General features: G+C 34.6%; 1 protein-coding gene across 1 annotated transcript in view; it reads left to right on the top strand.

Moving 5' to 3' along the window:
- The window catches only part of pde11al (phosphodiesterase 11a, like), a 37,149-nt gene extending 31,109 nt beyond the window's left edge, over positions 1-6,040 (top strand). The window contains exons 15-20 of the mRNA XM_065261348.2: positions 3,041-3,141; positions 3,381-3,458; positions 3,537-3,600; positions 3,696-3,770; positions 4,022-4,105; positions 4,318-6,040. Coding sequence (XP_065117420.1) covers positions 3,041-3,141; positions 3,381-3,458; positions 3,537-3,600; positions 3,696-3,770; positions 4,022-4,105; positions 4,318-4,584 — 669 coding nt within the window. The 3' untranslated portion in view covers positions 4,585-6,040. The remainder of the gene's footprint in view (positions 1-3,040; positions 3,142-3,380; positions 3,459-3,536; positions 3,601-3,695; positions 3,771-4,021; positions 4,106-4,317) is intronic.
- Positions 6,041-20,632: the final 14,592 nt, after the last annotated feature.

Here is a 20,632-nt window from a genome sequence, read left to right as displayed (position 1 = left end):
ATCAAACATAGTAAGAGGTGAAGTATTAATTTAGCCTACCAGAAATGCTTATTGCATTAATTTTTAAAAGTGTGCGAGGTCCGTGCACGTCCTCCGCTAGCAACACACAAATAGCTAAAAGCGCAACGCCTAAAAGAGCATTATATATTAATGACGATGAGTTTATTGTTTTTATTAATTTATATTCACAAAACTTATCAACAAAACATCGATTCAAATTAAGAGACAAATTATCTGAAACGAAATTAATTTTAAAGTAGCAAACAAAACTTACATTAAACTGGAAAATAATTTCTGACCCATTACAATTCTCCCTTCATATTAGCCTTTACAACGCCTATATGGCATTTAAAATTACAGTCTATCTTTCGTAAGCTAACTAAATTTAAACAAAACATAAACACTTATACTGTTCTAGCTCCCCCCTACAACATATTAATATGATTAATAGGTTAATTTTTATTTTATAACTAAACAGAAAGGTCTTTATGATTTAAAAAGAAAGCATTCAAGTGAACAGTACTGAACAGTAGCGAACTTGAAGCAAAAATAAATCAGCAAATTCAAACTTCAATCAAACATAGTAAGAGGTGAAGTATTGCTTTAGCCTTTACCAGAAATGCTTATTGAATTAATTTTTAAAAGTGTGCGAGGTCCGTGCACGTCCTCCGCTAGCAACACACAAATAGCTAAAAGCCAAGCGCCTGAACGAGCATTATATATTAATGACGTTGAGTTTATTGTTTTTATTAATTTATATTCACAAAACTTATCAACAAAACATCGATTAAAATTAAGAGACAAATTATCTGAAACGAAATTCATTTTAAAGTAGCAAACAAAACTTACATTAAACTGGAAAATAATGCCTGACCCATTACAATTCTCCCTTCATATTGGCCTTTGCAACGCCTATATGGCATTTAAAATTACAGTCTATCTTTCATAAGCTAACTACATTTAAACAAAACATAAACACATTAAACCCAACAATACTCAGACATTCATATAAAACAGACATTATCTATAAGGATACATGTTAAAACTATCCGATATAGCGTTTATAATAGCTGGTTGGTAGATGTTTACTATTTTTGGCAAAACCTCCGTAACAAACCAACATTTACATGAATAAAATAATTTTTACTTTGAAAATGATGCGCTGTCACGTTAACATCAGCTGTTCGTTTACATAAGACTCCGTCTATGTTCATTTACACTCAGAGCAACGTCTGAGTTCTCAAACTAAAACGGGGTCTTCAGCGTTTGCGAACGAATCCGTTTATGAGGGTCGAAAACGGTGATGTAGTGTAGATGAAAGGCGTAAACGTAGCAAAAGTAACGCGTTTTAAAGGATAAACGCATTAATGTAAACATAGCCTTAAACATGGTTGGCTCAGATACAGACACTTTTTTAGGTTATTTTAAACACTTTCAGAATTGAAGATACAAAAGCTGTCACTAAGGCGGTACCCTTTCAAAAAGTACACCTTTGTACCTAAAGGGTGCATATTAGTACATCGGATGAACATTTTAGTACTTCAAAGATTCAAAGGTACATATCTGTACCTATATGGTACTTATTAGGACATCTTTATAGGATACCTACAGTCCCCCAAAAGCTCTTGTACCTTTATTTTTTTGACACTGAACCATGGGTTTGTCTATATTTTACCCCAATATGGCTTGAAATAACCTAGAATTTTTTTTAATGCAAGTCTAGGAGATAACAGATAAAAAGGGAAAACCAATAAGCTTATTTTTATCTACAAAAAAATATTTTATCCATCTTAGAAGCAATACACTTTACTGCAAATTATTTGTTTTATCCTGAATACCCATACCTACCAAGGAGGATTAGGGCCAAGCTAAAATAAAAAAATAAAACATTAATAATGTCATGTAACATGAGTAAATCATTGTAATACAAGATTTAACTAGTAATGTTTTTTTTTTTTAGAATAAAGTCAAAATAGGTAAAATTACAAGAATAAAGTCAAGAGAATTATTTCAGTATAATGATAATAAATTCATAACATTTAGAGGATAAAGATATTATTACGAGAATAAAGTTATAATATTTCGATAATAAAGTTAATATAACATGAGTACAATTTGAATATTTCGAGAATAAAGTTAATATAACATGAGTAAAATTTGAATATTTCGATAATAAAGTTAATATAACATGAGTAAAATTTTAATATTTCGATAATAAAGTTAATATACAAGAATAAAATTCTAATATTTCGAGAATAAAGTTAATATAATGATTATGAAGTTAGTATAAGTATAGGCTATAAACTTATATTATGAAAATAAAGTTCAAATATTTCAAGAATAAAGTTAATATAACGAGAACAAAATGTTTATGTTTTGAGAATAAAGTTAATATAAAGAGAATTAAGTCATGTTTTGGGAATATTGTTTATTTCTCATTTAGTTTTTTCAATAAGGCAGGTAATTTGCTATTTGCTTTGCCGATCTGCTTGTTCACATCACTCCAAACACATAAATGTAAAACATATGGCATTATTATCAAAATATTACTTTAATCTTGAATTGCTACAAGTGTAATCTCATTATTTTGCCTTTTTTCCAAAACCTCACAACTTTATTTTCACAGTGTTAACTTTTTTCTCAAAATATTATGACTTTATTCTCATTATATTTAGTTTATTCTCAAAATATTATGACTTTATTCTCATTATATTGACTTTATTCTCAAAATATTATGACTTTATTTTCATTATATTTACTTTATTCTCAGAATATTATGACTTTACTGCCATACTTTTATTTATTTTGATTTCCCCCCCGAAAAACTACTAGTCTCTAATCTATTACTATCTCACATTTAATGACTTTAATTTTAAGATTTTTTATTTTTTATTTTAGCTGGGCCCTAATCCACCTTGGTACTAGCCATGGACTCACATTCAGTATATTTTATTGTAATAAATCTATTTATAATTAAATGTTTCTCATTTAACCTACCACTTTGTAAAAAGACTAAATGAATCTCATGTTCCTTTCACAGGGGCACAACATCTTTGCTAATCTATGCTCTAAAGAGTACAGTAACATGATGCAGCTGTTGAAACAGGCCATTCTGTCCACAGATCTCACCTTGTACTTCAAGTACGTACTAATGTCATAGCCACAGGACATGTTTATATAAATAGTCTTGTTTAAATATAACTAGTGCATGTAATTCTTGCTTAGGCCACAGAGAGGCGCCCTCTGAGCAGAGGCAGAAAGGCCCTAGTAGCTTTGGTTCAGATCAGGAGATCTCAAGAACACAAAATAAGTCATTTAAATGCAATGCTAAATGCAGTTCATTCATTCAGTTCATCTTTGTTTTCGATTGGGCACGAAAGGAGAAGAACCAAATTCTTTGAGCGTGTTCTGTCCGGTCAGTTCAGTTGGAGCAATGAGGAACACAGAGAAATCTTCAGGTGAGAGTCTGTATATACTCAGAAATGCATAATTATTGATCAGTTGAAAACTGGCCATTTTAAAATGTTTCCAATCAGATCCATGCTGATGACTGCATGTGACTTGGGTGCTGTGACCCGACCGTGGGAGATCTCAAAACAGGTTAGACAGATTATATCCTACCTTTCTATAAGTTGTTTCCTTTTTCTATAATTTAATTCAGTTGCATGACTTCATATTTCTGTTTCTAATTCCAGGTGGCTGAACTGGTGACCAGTGAATTTTTTGAACAGGGAGACAGAGAGAGATCAGAGCTAAAGTTGACACCAGCAGTAAGTATACTTCTTACATTCTTGTATTGTACCTACAGTGTAAAAAAATGCAGCATGAAGTTAAAACATCTTTGTTTTGCGAGTCAACCTACTATTTTAAGTTTTGTCTTGTGATAAGTTGATATAAGTCATAAAAACAAGTTGAAATTATTTAACTTGTTAAGTTTTCATGAATATAATTTTATTCTAGTGTATAGTGTTACTATTTCTGATACAAATCATTGCTAATAGTTCAAATGATTCCCATTTAGGCAATTTTTGATCGTAATCGTAAAGATGAACTTCCTGTACTCCAGTTGGAATGGATTGATGGGATCTGTAAACCCCTGTATGAGGTAAACCAGAAAAATCTGATAAAAATACGACTCTGTCTCTGAAATCCAGACCAAAATCTCATAATCTAATGATGAGATTAGGAGCATTAAAGTTTGATGTAAAATGATTTTATGTAGTAAACAGTTTTTTTTAACTGGGTTTTCACAGACTCAGTCACAAAAAAATCAGCTTATTGACTTTCTTGAATGATAACAATAAACGTGTTTTCTAGGCTCTTGCCAAGTTGAATAGGAAGCTACAACCGATGGTAGATGGAATAGGTGCAAATCGAAAGAAGTGGGAGGAGCTCTGTCTGTCCTATCAGCAAACACAGAGAGCCTTGGAGTGTAACAGCAGTCTGGAGGCAGGAGAGTGTATAGAGGTGTGTCTGTGTGCAGACTCCACCCTCGAGGCGGAGTCAAGTCAGTGTGAAACAGCCTATAATTACAAAGACTCCACCCATGTGGTGGAGCCAAATCAAACCCCAGTGGCCAATTAAAAAGAAGAGGCGGAGTAAGGGAGGGGGACGCTGACTTAAATACTCTTAGAAAACAAAAGCACTGTTACTCTGTGATTGCCATAATGGTATTTTCTACTAAAATGCATTTAGTCATTTAGATTACAAGTGAAAAAGATTTTCTATTTTAAAAAATAATTATTATTATTAAATCAACAACCCACACTAGATTGTAAAATTTTGTTGCTAGTACTATTAAGCCTATTTGTAAAAAAACTGAATATGTCCAGGACATTCAAGAGCACAAAATTTGTAAATGCTCACATGGTGTTTTACAAAGTCTGTCACCACATATAGGATGTGTAAAACAAAATTGTTTCACTAAAGTGAAAACTTGACAAACACTAAACACCAGAAGCTGAGCATTGATTTACTGAATGTATTTAATATCACTGTGATTTTTTGCTGGTGTTTCTTGAGATTGAATGAAACCTAAAGCAATTACAAATGCTGATGTGTATAAGATCATATTGAATATTTTCAAAATGGTAGAAATGCACTACACAAAAACGTACCACACAATCTAACCATATCAGTCAAGTACATAAATATTACTAGTGTATGCAAAATAAAGTTATATGCGTTGCACATGAATGCATACCTTGTTTACACAGTTAAAAAACAGATTAGGAATCCAGAATAAATGTGAATAAGTCCACTTGTTTTTAAGCTAACTACAGTATCAGGGATGTATATGATTAAATGTATTAGAAGGGGACTGGTTACCACCTATAAGGTACATGATGCTTATATAGTCTTACAACGTTTAAGTATGCCAGATGTTTCTTAAAGGTTTGCAAATGACTTAAGAAAGAATTACAAAAAATGTTTGCATGCAAAACAGAAATACATTGTTTGCATGTCACGTTGATTTTTGTTACATGTTAAAATTTTTTTTTTTTAATGTGAAATTGAATGCATAACAAACGGTGCAATTGATGGTCATGAAATGCATGCTGCATATGAGCAACAATAGCAACTTCCAAAGCTTCCTGCTTTAAATGGGAATCTTACATTGTGCAGTCTTGCTACTAAAGTCCATCAATGTCCACACTGATGAGATTATTACATTATGTGCTCCTTCACTTGAGTCTGTCTGCCTTATTCAAATGAAACGTTCAGTAATTTTTTTTACATTCATTTATCATAGCTTGAAAAATTATTTCTACTCTGAAAAGGAAGGTCAGAACAGAAAAAGCTTTTATATTTTGTTATTGCTAACATAAAATGCTTATATTCTGTATTTATATGGTGCCTCAATGAGTCTCTTCTAGAAAGATTTTCATACTTTTCTTTCTGTGGCTTTTACACCCATAATGTCAAATGAAAGACTGATGTACTGTGGTTTGTTAGCGGTACACAGGGTCTTGTCTTGCCAGGCTGGTTGCTGGTCATTTTCCTCAGGCTATTTTGGAAATAAAGAACACTGTGATGCACACGAGCGTGAAGATCTGTTATGGGTTGTGGGGGCAGAGGTATCACTAAGCTAAGTTGCATATGGGTTCTGGTAAATTACCACTAGCACAATGGTTTATAAAATGTAAGAAATTAAATCTGTGATATTTCATAAGGATGGATTTAACCTGCATTTCCAGCAGTTTTTCTATCTAAAATTACATTCACTGTTAGGAAAAATTGTCACTGGGGGAGTAACCTTTAAAAAAGTCCTGATATAGCATTGATGTACTAATATGCACTCATTGGAGGTACCATTATGTGTGTCTAATGTACTAATATGAGCTCTTTTGGTATAAATGTGTAGGCTACTTTTTTAAAGGGAACCAAAAATGTTGCCATATTTTACTGACAGTGTAAGAAATTTCTGCATACAGTTTTAATGCCTTGCTGGGGGTTTCGTCTTTAATCCTTATGATATAAATTTCTCATCTATCAGTTAGTTATTGTGATCATATTATCATTCAATAGAGAATAATGAAGCGATGAGTTCATAGTTCATTCACCAGAATTTCCTTTTATATGTGATCTTTGCATAGCAGACATGTTTTTTCACATTTATTACAACCCAAGAACAAAAGCAGCTTATGTAAAGCAGCATAAATGTTTGGCATGTGTGAAAATGTGCAGACTGATGAGAGAGAGCGAGAGAGAGAGAGAGAGAGAGAGAGAGAGAGAGAGAGAGAGAGAGAGAGAGAGAGAGAGAGAGAGAGAGAGAGAGAGAGAGAGAGAGAGCGAGCGAGCGAGAGAGAGAGAGAGAGAGAGAGAGGCCTTGTGCTGGACAGGCCAGCTCATACAAAAGCAGTATGCTCCACTCTCTCTAATCTATTATTCAACAGGGACTCTGTTGCATCCTGAGGCATTAAAAGCAAGAGAGAATGAATTGCTGAATAACTTCAGTTCTGTCTGTGTTATTCAGCTCGCTAGCTGTCTTGCTCTCTTATGCACAGTAATGAATATTTCTAAGGAATCATTTTAAATATGTTTAAGCTAACAGTGTAAATGAACATATGCTTTTGCAGTAGTATTTATGACAGCTGCAATGTAAAAAAAAACATTTTATTGGTTCAAACAAACAAATTTTTTTAGGTTATTCATTTAAAAAATTGTGCCAACTAATATTTTTAAGTTGAATTAACTCAAAATTGTAAGGCAACCAGTTAACATTCTTTTTTAAGTTGAACCAACTTTTTTACAGTGTGTGGTATTTGTAGCTCTGTACACTGTAATGTTTTGCATGTGAGCAGTCTTAAAGGAACAGTATGTAGGATTGTGGCCAAAACTGGTATTGCAATCACAAAACTTGTGGCTAAAACTGGTACTGCAATCACACAACTGGTGGCCAATACACAAAATGCCAACATTAACATCAGTTGAGGGCTGCAACTCCACTTTTTAAATGACAATATCCTGGCCAGACCACTGTTGTCAGTGATATAAGTATTTGAAATGAAAATGATTTCTTAATGTCCAGTGACATATCAGGGCCGTTTTATGATTAATTGATATAAATTTCTTACATACTGTTCCTTTAAATCTTTACATTTTGGCTAAAATATATTAAAGGACAAGTTCGGTATTTTAGACTTAAAGCCCTGTTTTCAGATTGTTTATGGTGAAATAGAATGGTTTTGACTGAAATTTCGACATTTGCGGGTGCCCTGAGAATTTTCGCGTGTTTGTGTTTCAGCTCAGACCTCTGCAATGGGTTTAATGGTGCACTGGAACAATCCTTCCTAAAATGCATTAAACTTTCGTTTACAAAGACGTGAAACTCACCGAGTGGTCAGGGGTGTTCACTGATATGCTCACACAAAAATCGCTGCAAAAGATGCTTTCCAACAGCTGTTTTAGCATTCGTTGTTAACTTGTGGATTTTTCCAAACGCCTCACACCCGTACATTCTTCCGCTTAGAGCTTGAATAATATACACTCCAGCCCAGGTGGTGGCGCTAATCCGCCTTTGCCTATTGCAAGAATAGAAACAAAGTTCCCGGCGCGGAGTAATACCGTACCTCACAGGACGTCTAATACAAGTCCATGGGGCTGGTAAAAACTACGATAAAACCTGTTGGAATGCGTCTTTTGGAGCGATTTTTTTGTGAGCATACCAGTGAACACCCCTGACCACTCGGTGAGTTTCACGTCTTTGTAAACGAAAGTTTAATGCATTTTAGGAAGGATTGTTCCAGTGCACCATTAAATCCATTATAGAGGTCTGAGCTGAAACACAAACACGCGAAAATTCTCAGGGCAGCCGAAAATGTCGAAATTTCAGTCAAAACCGTTCTATTTCACCATAAACAATCTGAAAACAGGGCTTTAAGTCTAAAATACCGAACTTGTCCTTTAACTCTTTCACCGCCAGCGTTTTTAAAAAAAGTTGCCAGCCAGCGGCAGCGTTTATCATGATTTTCACAAAAGTTTAATTTTCAGAAAATGTTCTTCAAATATATAAACATACAATATACCAAATGAAAGAACAGACCCTCTGCTTTCAAACAAAAATCCAAGAAAACCATTTCATCCTACCTTCAGTGGTTCTTTTGTAATCAGCTTTTGAATATGGGTAGGTTTCTGCAAAAACACCACATTTTGAGCAAAAAGCAGAGATAATTCCATTTTTGTGACAGACTTTTCATAGAAATCCCATTCAGAGCGATCTTTAAAACAGACACGGACATGCAGCCGCTTGCCATAGGGCAATACTTCCGGATTTAAAAAATGCGCCTGGTGGATAATAGCGGTATTGCGGAAAGACGGAAAAACTTGTCATTGGCTGGGAAGCGTTTTCGGGGAAAAGAGTTAAGAAGTTTGCCTAATTTTGTTTAGTATATATAAATCTAAATATTTATTTCTGTTAAACCAAATTCCTATACAAAGGCTATGGGCTTCTTGTATTGAATAATTGCAAATGAAATCTGTAAATGCTAAGATATTTGCATTAAACTACAATTTTTATTTTTGTCAATATGCTCTTCATTTTAAATTTCAGATTTTTTAATTTTCCGAATGGTTGAAACTTTAGCGTATTTAAATTTTCTCTCAATTATCAAGCTGTGATCTCTGTAACACTACAGCAAGACAATAATTTGCTCTTTAAAAAAGCCTTGTAAAAATGCAGCATCAAGTTGCAAGTCAATTCAACTTACTATCTTAAGTTTTGTCTTGTGATAAGTTGACATAACTTAATAAAAACAACTAGTAATTGTTTAACTTAATTTGTTAAGTTAAAGTAACATAAAATATATATGTTGATTTGACATCATTATTTACAGTGTATGAACACATGTACAAATGTAATCTCTTAGTTGAATGGAGGTTTGTAAAGAGCTTGTTTGAAGCCAATATTTGGCAGAGCCTGCCATCACCATATTGGCCCGCATCACTTGCGAATAACAAAAAATGAAACGAGGCGGGATGTATGTGAAGCTGAAGTGGCTGGTGGCTGAAACCACGCATGCCTAGCTCGACCTCGACCTCAGGCGCAGTAACATCATCAATCCCCCTCACGCTCAAACATCCGTCAATATTACTGCGCTGCAAAGTACTGCAAACTAAATGCTCTTCCGCAATACAATATAGTTCTCATTTTTTTATCCGTTGGAGTTACATAACATTTCACACTGAACATGTACATGAATTTTTCACCAACAAGTCAAAGCACTGAAATCTCTTTGATTGTGACAGACAGGATGGAGGATGATAATGAGACTCTGTGTTACAATGGTAATTGATCTGTGGATTGTAGTGTTTTTTTTAAAACATTTGCTGTTTTGGTGACACCACAAAGGCCATAGATCTGCTTGAGCTGTGGAGACTGCTGTCAGGGGAGAGGGAGGTATTTTATAAACAAGCCTTTTAGAAAAAAATACAATCAACAGACTTCCCTAAGCAAAACAGATTGGGGATTGAGCACAAGCAACGATTGCATTGTTACAGTCGCAGTTCAAACAAATAATAAGCTTAAACCTTAAAGCTATAAGTTCCCTGTCAAGAAGGTTAAGAGTACACAGCGTTCACTCTGCTGTCAACTTTCATAAATGAATAGACTTTTTGTGCGTTGCTTATAACTTTGGCCAGAGAAATGAAGTTTCAGCTTGCACCACGTAACACTGCGCTTGTTATTTATTTATTTGATGTACTGAGAAGACATGTTGGAGACTTGGGGCCCGTTCTTCGTACGTCGCTTAATACATCCGAGATCAAATGAGACATCCGAGAAGTTTAGATCTGGCTAATTATAATCTCGCTTATTTGGTTCTTTGAACACCACTGCTGTTGATGATTATTATGGCAGGATTGAATTATCTGAGATCACTGCGCGTTCGTGCACTGCAAGAAAAGTCAATACATATCGATAGTAGAAACAGTGATCAGCCACGCTGTGATTGGCCAGTTGTTACAATGGCCAAGAACACGCCCATTTTTAACCCCTGCAGTCTGAGAGCTATTGATGGAAGGTTGTGAACTTTTTATGTGACTGAATTTAAAAACCCAGTTAAAGCTACTTTAGTACATAAATCACCATAAATAATGTAAAATTTTCTGTAAAAATATAATCTTGATATCTTTACTATGCTTGTCAAAGATTGAAATTAATGATAGTAATTAAAATTTGATGCTCCTAAAGTACTTTAAGTCTCTTTTAAAAACAGTTAAATGCTATTTTGTCTGTTTGTAACAGCAACTTAAAAAGCAGAATAAAAAAACACAGGTGGTGGCCCTCCATCTTCATGTAATGTGCTGGCAGGAGTGATGTCTCTAAACTGGCTGATTGTACAGATCATCTCTGGAGCAGTTGCTCTTTCTTAAACCGACAGCCAATGCAACAATTTAATTCCTGATAAATAAAATTTTAATTGTAGTGTATTATAAGATAGTGTTTTCCTCTCTTTTGTGCAGTTGTAGATAATACACCAACACTTTTAGCAGTTTCCAATAATGTGGTAAATAAAGTATGATGTGCAGTATAAGGGAATGGTAATATTATTCTACATCAAAAGATTATAAAATACAACCGTTTCTGATAGCAATGCACATGACAGTAAAGAAATCCTCTCAGATGGTAGTCCTTTAGAGAAACTATATGCAAGTGGTTAAATAAGTTTACTTTAATTGCATTATTCTTAACTGATTTCTGACTATATTAGCAGTATTCCACGTTAACTGAAAGTCCTGCATCTGCTTAGTCTGCACAGAAAAGTGTAGTAAAGAAGATAAAGATATGTGAAAATATGTGCAAAAAACTTATTTGGTTATTTTGGTCATTTTGGTCACAGAACAGGGACAGGGTAACATATTTGTAGACAACGTTTTAAAGATAGAACAGATAGAAATTACTAAACGAAAACCCTTTCATGCATGACATTGTAAGCTACTTGACAATCTAAAGACAAAACTAAAATAGGAGATTAGTTTATTCAAATGAAAATTATTTCACACTGAGTAATAGTCTTTATTGTACATAACATCTATTAGTGCTGGGTATGATTAATTGCTGTTTTTATTAAGGAAAATTCAAACAAATTTAAAATGAATGTGATCAGCATGTCATTCGTTTAAGAATAATAATCAAACACCTGTTACACAAAAACAAGTCGCACAAGTACAGAAAAAATATATTTGTTATATTATATATTTTTTAAATAACATCGCTAAAAGATTTAATTAATATATTCTTTTTTTATTACGTGTTGAATTTGAAAAGCTCTTTATATTAATCATGCATCTTACGCAGATTGCGCTCGTATAATGAAGAATACGTGACTGCGTCAGACTTTCCGTATCACATCCGCTTAAAAAGATACAAACTAATCTTGTTTACATGAAATAAGCCTGCTCCCGAGCAGGTTTGAGCTTACGGACCTGTTGCTATGACACCAAGTTTAGAGCTTCGAAGAACCAAATAATCCAAGATCATGCCAAATCATCAACAATCAAATCCAGCTAACTGAGTTAGCGACGTACGAAGAACGGGCCCTTGGTGTAACAGTGAGAATTTAGGCATTTTATTGGCATGTCAAATTCTGAATACAAAGTAATGTCATCCCTTTTGACAGTTGACCTTAAAGGTTTGACTTTTAATACAACAAAGGATGAAAAGGCTTTCAAAAGAGACAATGTTTAAGGTGATGTAAAGATCTTACAGCCCAGGTGCTCAGCTACAATAGTAAAACACAAAGTAACGAAGGTTTGTATGAATCTTTACGTACAATTTTATAATGCTTTATCTTTAACACAATCTTTAAACCATGTTTTAATCTTGCTTCCTTAAAGAAACAAAAGCATAAATCACAACAGCATTGTATATATATTTATTTATATTTACTCAAACTGCTCACTTTACCCACACCCACTATATTATTATTTAATACTAAAGATATGGAAGAAAGTGCATATATGCTATTACTGTCATCAAGATTTATTTGCGCATACCAACCCTTCTATTCATTGCCGGATTATAAATATGGTCCATTTTCATATTCACCGCAGTAGCAAAATGAATAATTAATATCGCAATGTAATTTTTATATTGTGTACTTAGCTAAGCTTCCAAATGTTATTATGACAGATACCTAGACACAGAAATGAACAATTTCTATGCAAAATTAACTCGTCATTGTCAAGTTTCCAGCAAAAATATGCATACATTAATGTTAATAGCCTCTTTCTGGCTGGAAGGTTTCTTCAAATTGTTCCTCAAATCATGTCCCTCCAGTTTTTGTGTTAAAAGCTATTGCAACTCCCCAATTGCTATATTATATAAATAGCCTTTATTAAAGCCATCTCTCTCTAAAGCTTATTTTCTTTATCTCTGATGGGTGACGTCATGGACACTATGTCTATATTTTTAACAGTCTATATGTAAACCTAATTCTCGACCCTTTAAAATGAGCTTTTCCCTCATTTTATTGGAAAGTGCATTATTATTTCCATCTGTATGATTCAGAGCTAAAGTCTCAGCTAAAGCTTCCTGTATTCTGATGAAACTGCTGGTGTGGGTCTTTAATGAACAACATCAAACAGAAACGCTGGTGCTCTTTGTTTTTACAAAAATAAAAAATAAAGAAATTACTCAAAGAACGTGTCTGGTCTTTTTAAGAAAACACTAGCTTAGATTTTAAAACGTGTATGTTCACAACAGATGCAGATGAAGACGTTTCTAAATAGGCTTACAGCTGCAATGGTGTTTCATTATTGGTAATAATCTTTTATTAAACTATAGCACATTTTCATCATAATTTCATATCATCATTTTCCGTTTGTAACAGTTGAGTAGCTACAAAAGAACATATTGTTATTTATGAAAGTGCATGTAAAGTGCATTCATTTTCAGCATAGATACAGTGCTGCGAGTATATAGAGTTCATAAAAAAGCCAAAACTGACTCGTAACATGCATATCAATGGAGTTTACCTGCAAATGTTCAAATCACCATTTCTTTGGTAATAATACAATTATTAGCTGCCATTTTCTGTACAGCAGTGTCCTCCAGTGGTAAAAATGAAAAACTGAAAACAAAATTGTATGATTTATGTCTTGATTTACGTTACAGTTGGTAGAGCATTGCATTAGCAAAGCAGAAGTCATGGGTTTGATCCACATAATGATTAGGAAATGTATACCATTACTGCACAGTAAGTCATTTGGATAAAAGCAGGAGGACAAAATGAAGAAGATTACCCAGAGTAACTCCATTTTTCATTTTGTTTTATAAATAAGATCACTGCAAGAATTGAATTGAATTGAAGATCCACAGCAAACTTTGAAATGACCCAAATACGGGAAGTTTCAGGAGAGCTTACCGTGCCATGTCACCATGACAGCTGACCCCGCCCCTTTGTCCTGACAGCCCAGTTTGGGATTCCTTCAATAAAAGCCCTTTGATTGTGCACTGGGGTACCTCAGGGTTCTCTGAATGGCTGTCGGAGCTGTCAGGGTGATAGACGGGTGGGTATTTTACCTCAGAAAGTAACAAGCGAGGCGTTAACTCTACAAGTGTAAGACCTCTGCCATTCAAATGTTAACCTCTCTCAGGCAAATATATTCACTGCTTTAAACCAGACAGCTGAACAAAAGCGAATTGAGATATATTTATCTTTAGCGTCTCTCTCAAATATACACATAAATGAAAGATTCTTTTATTAGGCGTACTTAAAATAGTTAAATTTGAGTTGAATAATTTGGTTAGGTGAAGATAATACCTCAGTCAGATAGATATTAAAGGTTTAGTTCACTTAAAAATAAAAACTTATGTTTTTACAAACCTGCATACATTTCTTTGTTCTGATGAACATAAAGGAAGATATGTTGAGAAATCTGATCGATCAGAGGCCCGATTGACTTCCACAGTATTAATTAATCCTAAGTCAATGGGGTTTGGGGAGTAAATGATAACAGAATTTTCATTTTTTTGGGTGAACCTTTAAGTTCCTCCGTTTTAAATAAGTAATTGAAGTGTTAAAATTAACTTTCAGCTGTAAAAATTAAACTCGAGGAAGAAAAACAAAAAAAAAAGGCCAGAATAAAAAAGCCAAGGAGTCTTACGGTCTGCTGACATGCATTGAGCCGTGCTCGGGTTCAAAGTGTATAGACAGTGATTGGTCGGATACAGACCCATGTTTCTGTGATGGTCTGCTTCTTTTCCTCTGCGGAGGATAGTCTTTCAGTCTGTTTATGAATATTTTAACAGGGTCAAAAAGACACATAATGACCCTAATGCATTTTACGTATTGATCTACATGCTGTACAGACAAACGTATCCCAAGCTCTATATTTATCATATGCATAATAAGTAAATGATGAACGTTTTAAATGTTATGTCCTTGTGGGATCTATAAAGAAAACCTGATGGCCTCGACGACGACTATGTGGGAAAAAATGCAACAGTCAGAAACGTAAAACTCTGAATAACATATACCGTACATTTACGTCAGCGAGCGAGCGGCCGGCTTAATTCGCATATTGTCACCACTGTAATCCTTTCAGTGGAGCTTTCCACCACAAAAGAACAAGCTGTTGTGTTTGATTTCCGCTAGCAGCTGCCGTAGCGTTTTCAACACGAGGCATGTCTGTTTTGTGTTTCACACAGAGCCGTGGTTCAAGGTAACATGAAGCGTCCCTTAGCTCCCAGCAGCCTCATTAGTTCTCTAATGCACTAATCTGTATGGTTTGTGAGACCGGCCACTCAATAAGGCTGATTTATCTGGGCCTAACATATGGCCGTCCCTGTGCTAACATTTGGACAGAGAAGAGACAAAATGTTTTATTAGTTCATGTGTTGGATCAAACGATGCACAGAGGCCTCGAGCCTCAATGTGGAAATAAAGAGTTGATTAAACGTTCACATAAAGCCAATATTTTGTTATATACGGCAATGTACTATTGTTGCTGCCAAATGATTGTGTATGGAGGATACCGGAAGACCAGAGGGGCTGTCATGTAAATCCACATCAAAACTTGCAAAAGAAAACCAAACCTGCATGGTCTAGTGGTTAGCATGTACAGTATGTGTGTGAGTCATGGCCATGGTAGTGCTGATGTGGGTTATACAAATTTGCAGCATATTATTTCTGACTAGCACTTTTCACAATGTATATTGTTTTAAAGCTGCTTTACAGAAAATGCAGGTTTATGTCAGAAAATAAAGTTGTTAGATATCTAATTATTACAATCTATAGCACCTAGATTCCTAAGAAAATATTATTGTTCAGATGTTGCTCTTTCATATGAGATCTGATGTTTAATTTCAAATGTTTCTCCTAAAATTGCATATATGTGAGTATGAAACTATAGTACAAGTACACTGTAAAAAAAAAGTTGGTTTAAGCTAAAAAAGTAAGTTACATGTTTGTCTTAAAATTTTGAGTTAATTCAACTAGTTGACACAATATGTTTTTAAAACTTTTTTTAGTTGAACCAACAAATCTTCTTTTACAGTGTCAAATAATCTGGATTTGTGTAAATGTTTGAGTTCATATTACAATCTTAAATAATACTGACTTCTGATAACTAAGTTTGTTTCATTGTTGAGGTCTCTTCTGAAATCTAAAACTATAAAAAGTGAGAAGTTGGATCAACTTAAAAAAAAAAACTTAAACAGGGAACACCAAAAACAGCAAACATTTTTTTTACGTTTTTTAATTTTCTTGATTTTTCACTTTTTTGAAACATTTTGGATACACATGTTACATGTAATAATTATAGTAATAACAGTTAATTATGCATAATTACATGCAACTAATCCTAAACCAAACCAAACCAAACCAAACCAAACCATAATCCTAACCCCAACCCTACAATAGGTACATGTTGTTGATGATTATTATTTAGTACTTAAATTTATAATTACAATGTAACAGTGATGCCTTAAAATAAAGTGTAACCGTAATTTTTAAGTTGATCCAACTTTTCACTTTTTTTTCCATGTCCGGAGACATTTGTAAAATTTCTACATTTTAGATTTATTTTCTGGAAAAAATATCTGCACTGTAATAAAATATTTCTGTCTTAAAATGTTTTGTTCAATTAACTTAGATTTACATACAATTATATTAAAGATTATTTAGACCTTAACTAACTCTTTCTTTTCTCTCAAACAGGTATTGTTTTTGTGCAAAAAATCCAACTTTAAAATGTTAATTCAACAAAGAAAATTAAGTAACTTGAACAAAGATTTCTTTGTTTAAGGGCGTCAATTCATTATTTTGTGTTCACTGAATGAAAAAAAGCATAATCATTCAGCTAACTGATAATATTTTGTTGACTGGACTTAGATATATAAGTTTTTGTCCAATTCGTTCACCCAGCTTGCCAAACTGAGTAATCTAAACAAGCAATTTTAAAAAAAACAATGGTCGGAATGGTTCCCAGCATGCATTGCGACATGTTCGCTTCTTTGGTTAATATTTACTAAAAAGATGATTGTTTTAAGGTGTGATGGCTTTATTTATGTTGTTAATGTTAGTTATATGTTGTATTTAGAGTAATTTTGAAAGATGATGTTTGTTCATTGTTACCATGATTGAGAAGTGTGTGTTCAGTGTAGAGGGCAGCACAGTGAGTTAGCGCGCATCATTGTTGCCTCACAGCAAAAAGGTCTCTGCTTTAAGCAAGGGCTAAGTCAGACAAAGACTGTGTTTATGAGACCTTTCTGTGTACACTCCCACAGTCCAAAACATGTAGATTAGATGAATTTGGATATACTAAATTACTCTTTACCCAACTTAGTCACTAGTTGAGTAAACATAGAAATTTGCTTATTACCTAATCAGTTTAAGTTGGTTAAACTTGTTGGTTTAAGTTGACATTACTCAGTAAATTGAGTTAGGTGAACTACATCATCCAAGAGTTGAGTAAACTCAAAAAAGCTGTGCAGTAGTGATGGGAAGTTCGGATCATTTTTCTGATTCGGATCTTTGAATCTCGTTCATCAAAATGAACGAATCTTTTTTGAGTCATTTCGTTCTTTTCGTTCATTTAAAATATGATTACCTATAATTTCACAAATTACCCCAAAATAACCACTTATGCAAACAAATATGACATTTCTAACAAGTTATGAGAAATAAAAATCCTTATTTCATTATTTCTTGACACAAGCTCTGAAACATACACAAGAGATAGAAATTATTAGCTTACTCCTAAGTCAGTCCTCGTGTACAAGTCATGGTAATGCAGCCAAAGCCAAAATATAAGAAACGGAACTCCATATTTATCACATTTGTACGCCTCCTCTCGTGTCTAACTTACAGATGTTAGTTGTCAACTCGTCACTGTCTTACTGACTCTCTGTGTTCGGCCAGGCTGTGCCGTATGATATACAGCACAGGACGGGAAAGAAAAATGATTAGTTCATCATCCTCTCGAGTTCGGGACGAGTTCGAGTCTTTCGTTCTTCCTGTCAGCCTCATAGAGGCTATGCTGTCAGTACCGGAAAGATAAATGATTAGTTCATTCAAGTCTTGAGATCGGGTTCGGCCGGGTCCGAGTCCTTATGTCACGTGACCGCTGGTATATCACATTAAATATAACATTAGATTCGCATTATTGATTGCGTCTGAATGTATCCTATATTGTTTTATATTTAGTAAATTAAATACAAAATATGTGCAAAAACATTATTTGAAAAATAAAAGTTCCATCGTATTAAAGAACGAAAGACTCTGACCCGACCGAACCCGAACTCGAAAGGTGAACTAATCATTTCTCTTTCCGGTACTGGTAGTGTAGCCTCTATGGGACTGACAGGAAGAACAAAAGACTCGAACCTGTCCCGAACTCGAGATTCAAGAGAACGATGAACTAATCATTTCTGTTTCAGATTCAGAGCCCATATGTTGCGCAATGCGCATGCGCGGTCAACACAAAATGAACGAATCACTCTCTGAGACAACTCGGTAGTCCCGAGTCATATTAAAGATTCGTTCAAAATGAACGAATCGTTCATGAACGACACACCACTACTGTGCAGCAAGTTGCTTTAAAAATTTAAGTTAAGTCAACTTTTTATTTTTTACAGTGTGAAAACTTGTATCTTGTTATAAGCACCTTTTGTAATATTGCCTCCCCATGACACATCGCTTTTTTGTTTCCTAATCTTTGTATGTCGCTTTGGAGAAAAGCGTCTGCTAAATTTAGTTAAAATCAGTCAACTTCATTTAATACGTTTTTAACAACTCATCTCTAGTCAAGATAAATAATAGCAAGTTAAAATAACTAAGATAGCAAAAAAAAATTTATGGTGTGAAATGCAGAAGACTTAAATAAGAGTTTCCATTTGATCTCCATTTAATGTCATTGATGTCTGAGAAATATACGTGCAAAATGTAAATCTTATTTGTGATTTTTATTACTTGAGATTCTATGGGATTCTATGTGGCAGTCCCATCTTTATGTTCTATTTGCCAGAACAGAAAAGAGAAGGGAAAGGGACAAAAAGACGCATCATGTTTGAGCAAGGGAGGACATCCACTTCACAACTGATGTGTCCAAGATTAACAGCTCAATGCAGCACCTCCTTTACTTTTCAGATGGACACCAGCATATAACTCATATTGCTAGACAAACAAGGTCCAGATCTGAGCAACATCCAGGCAACCTAAAGCATGTCTCCTGCACTATTGGGAGGACATAAATATCTGCAAATGCATGGTTGAGGTCTCAGATCTGGATGAGATCATGCTGATGTTGAGTGATTCACATGAGGTTCAGAGGCAAGAGATGGTGTTGATAAGGCAACATTATTTACAATACTACACCATCAGAAACATTTGGCTGTCAGATCCTCCCTACAGTACACTTACAAAACCTCAGAGAGAGAGAGAGAGATAGAGAGAGAGAGAGAGAGAGAGAGAGAGAGAAGAGAGAGAGAGAGAGAGAGAGAGAGAGAGAGAGAGAGAGAGAGAGAGAGAGAGAGAGAGGGAGGGAGAAAGAGAGGGAGAGAAAGAGTTAAACAACTTGGATTAAAAAGTCATTCCAACTTTTTTGACTACACTGTAAAAGGGAAAAGTTGGATCAACTTAAAAAATTACTTCAATTGGTAACACCTAAAAAAAGTTGATCCAACTTTTCACAGTGTAGTTAGAAGTTGATATAAATTATAAAAATAAATTGTATTACCTAAAATCTTATCCAACTCTTTACTACACCCTAAAAACAAACGGTGCTAGGAGCACTAAAAGTGTTTCACTGGCTCATAATCATAGGGGAACTATTTTAAGTGCTATATACTGTAGCACCTATGTATTACCTGTGTAGTACCTGTTTAGTGCCATATTGGGGGTGGCACAGTGGCTCAGTGGGTAGCACTGTTGCCTCACAGCAAGAAGGTCTCCGGTTCGAGCCCCAGCTAGGTCCCGGCCTTTCTGTGTGGAGTTTGCATGTTCTCCCTGGTTTACTCCGGTTTCCCACAGGTCAAAAACATGCAAGTTAGGCAAATTGGAGATGCCAAATTGTCCCTCCCCTAACCTGTTTATGGATCAACTTGTCTGAATAAACTTGTGTATGGATTAACCTGGTTCTCGCCATGAACATAGCTGTAGATGCTGGAATATAAAGGATGAAGAAGAAGTACTGTAGAACCATATTGTGCTTATTCATGAATATCAGTCATGTGACCTCTTACGTCATTCCAGTTGCCTGCCGCCATCTTGAGTACCTAGTTGTACCATTATTTGCTCGAAGTATCACCTGAATCTCTACACATGAACGCAAGCATTGAGAACATTGTTTGTGTACACAGAGTTTACTAAAAAGAAAGGTTTTGAACAACTAACTTTGGCTGTTATGGTATCCGCCCCGCCAGACATAAAGAATCGATTTCCGAATACGAATGAATGAATCTCATATGAGCCTTTTTTTACAACTAGAAGGTCAATATTGTTTTTCACTTGCGACAAAACAACGAATTATCCGTGCATTTATATGGAACTGTGCTTTAGGAGCAACCTGATCTCACGAATTTCCGTGGCATAGTCACGGAATTTTGTGCTCATTTTTCCGTGGCATTCTCACGGATCTCCGCATTTTTCCATGGCCCTGCTACGGACTGTCTTTTTCCGTGGCATTCTCA

Source organism: Paramisgurnus dabryanus, chromosome 13 (genome assembly GCF_030506205.2).
Source record: "Paramisgurnus dabryanus chromosome 13, PD_genome_1.1, whole genome shotgun sequence".
NCBI lineage: Eukaryota > Metazoa > Chordata > Actinopteri > Cypriniformes > Cobitidae > Paramisgurnus > Paramisgurnus dabryanus.
This window is presented reverse-complemented; position numbering and strand designations above follow the sequence as displayed.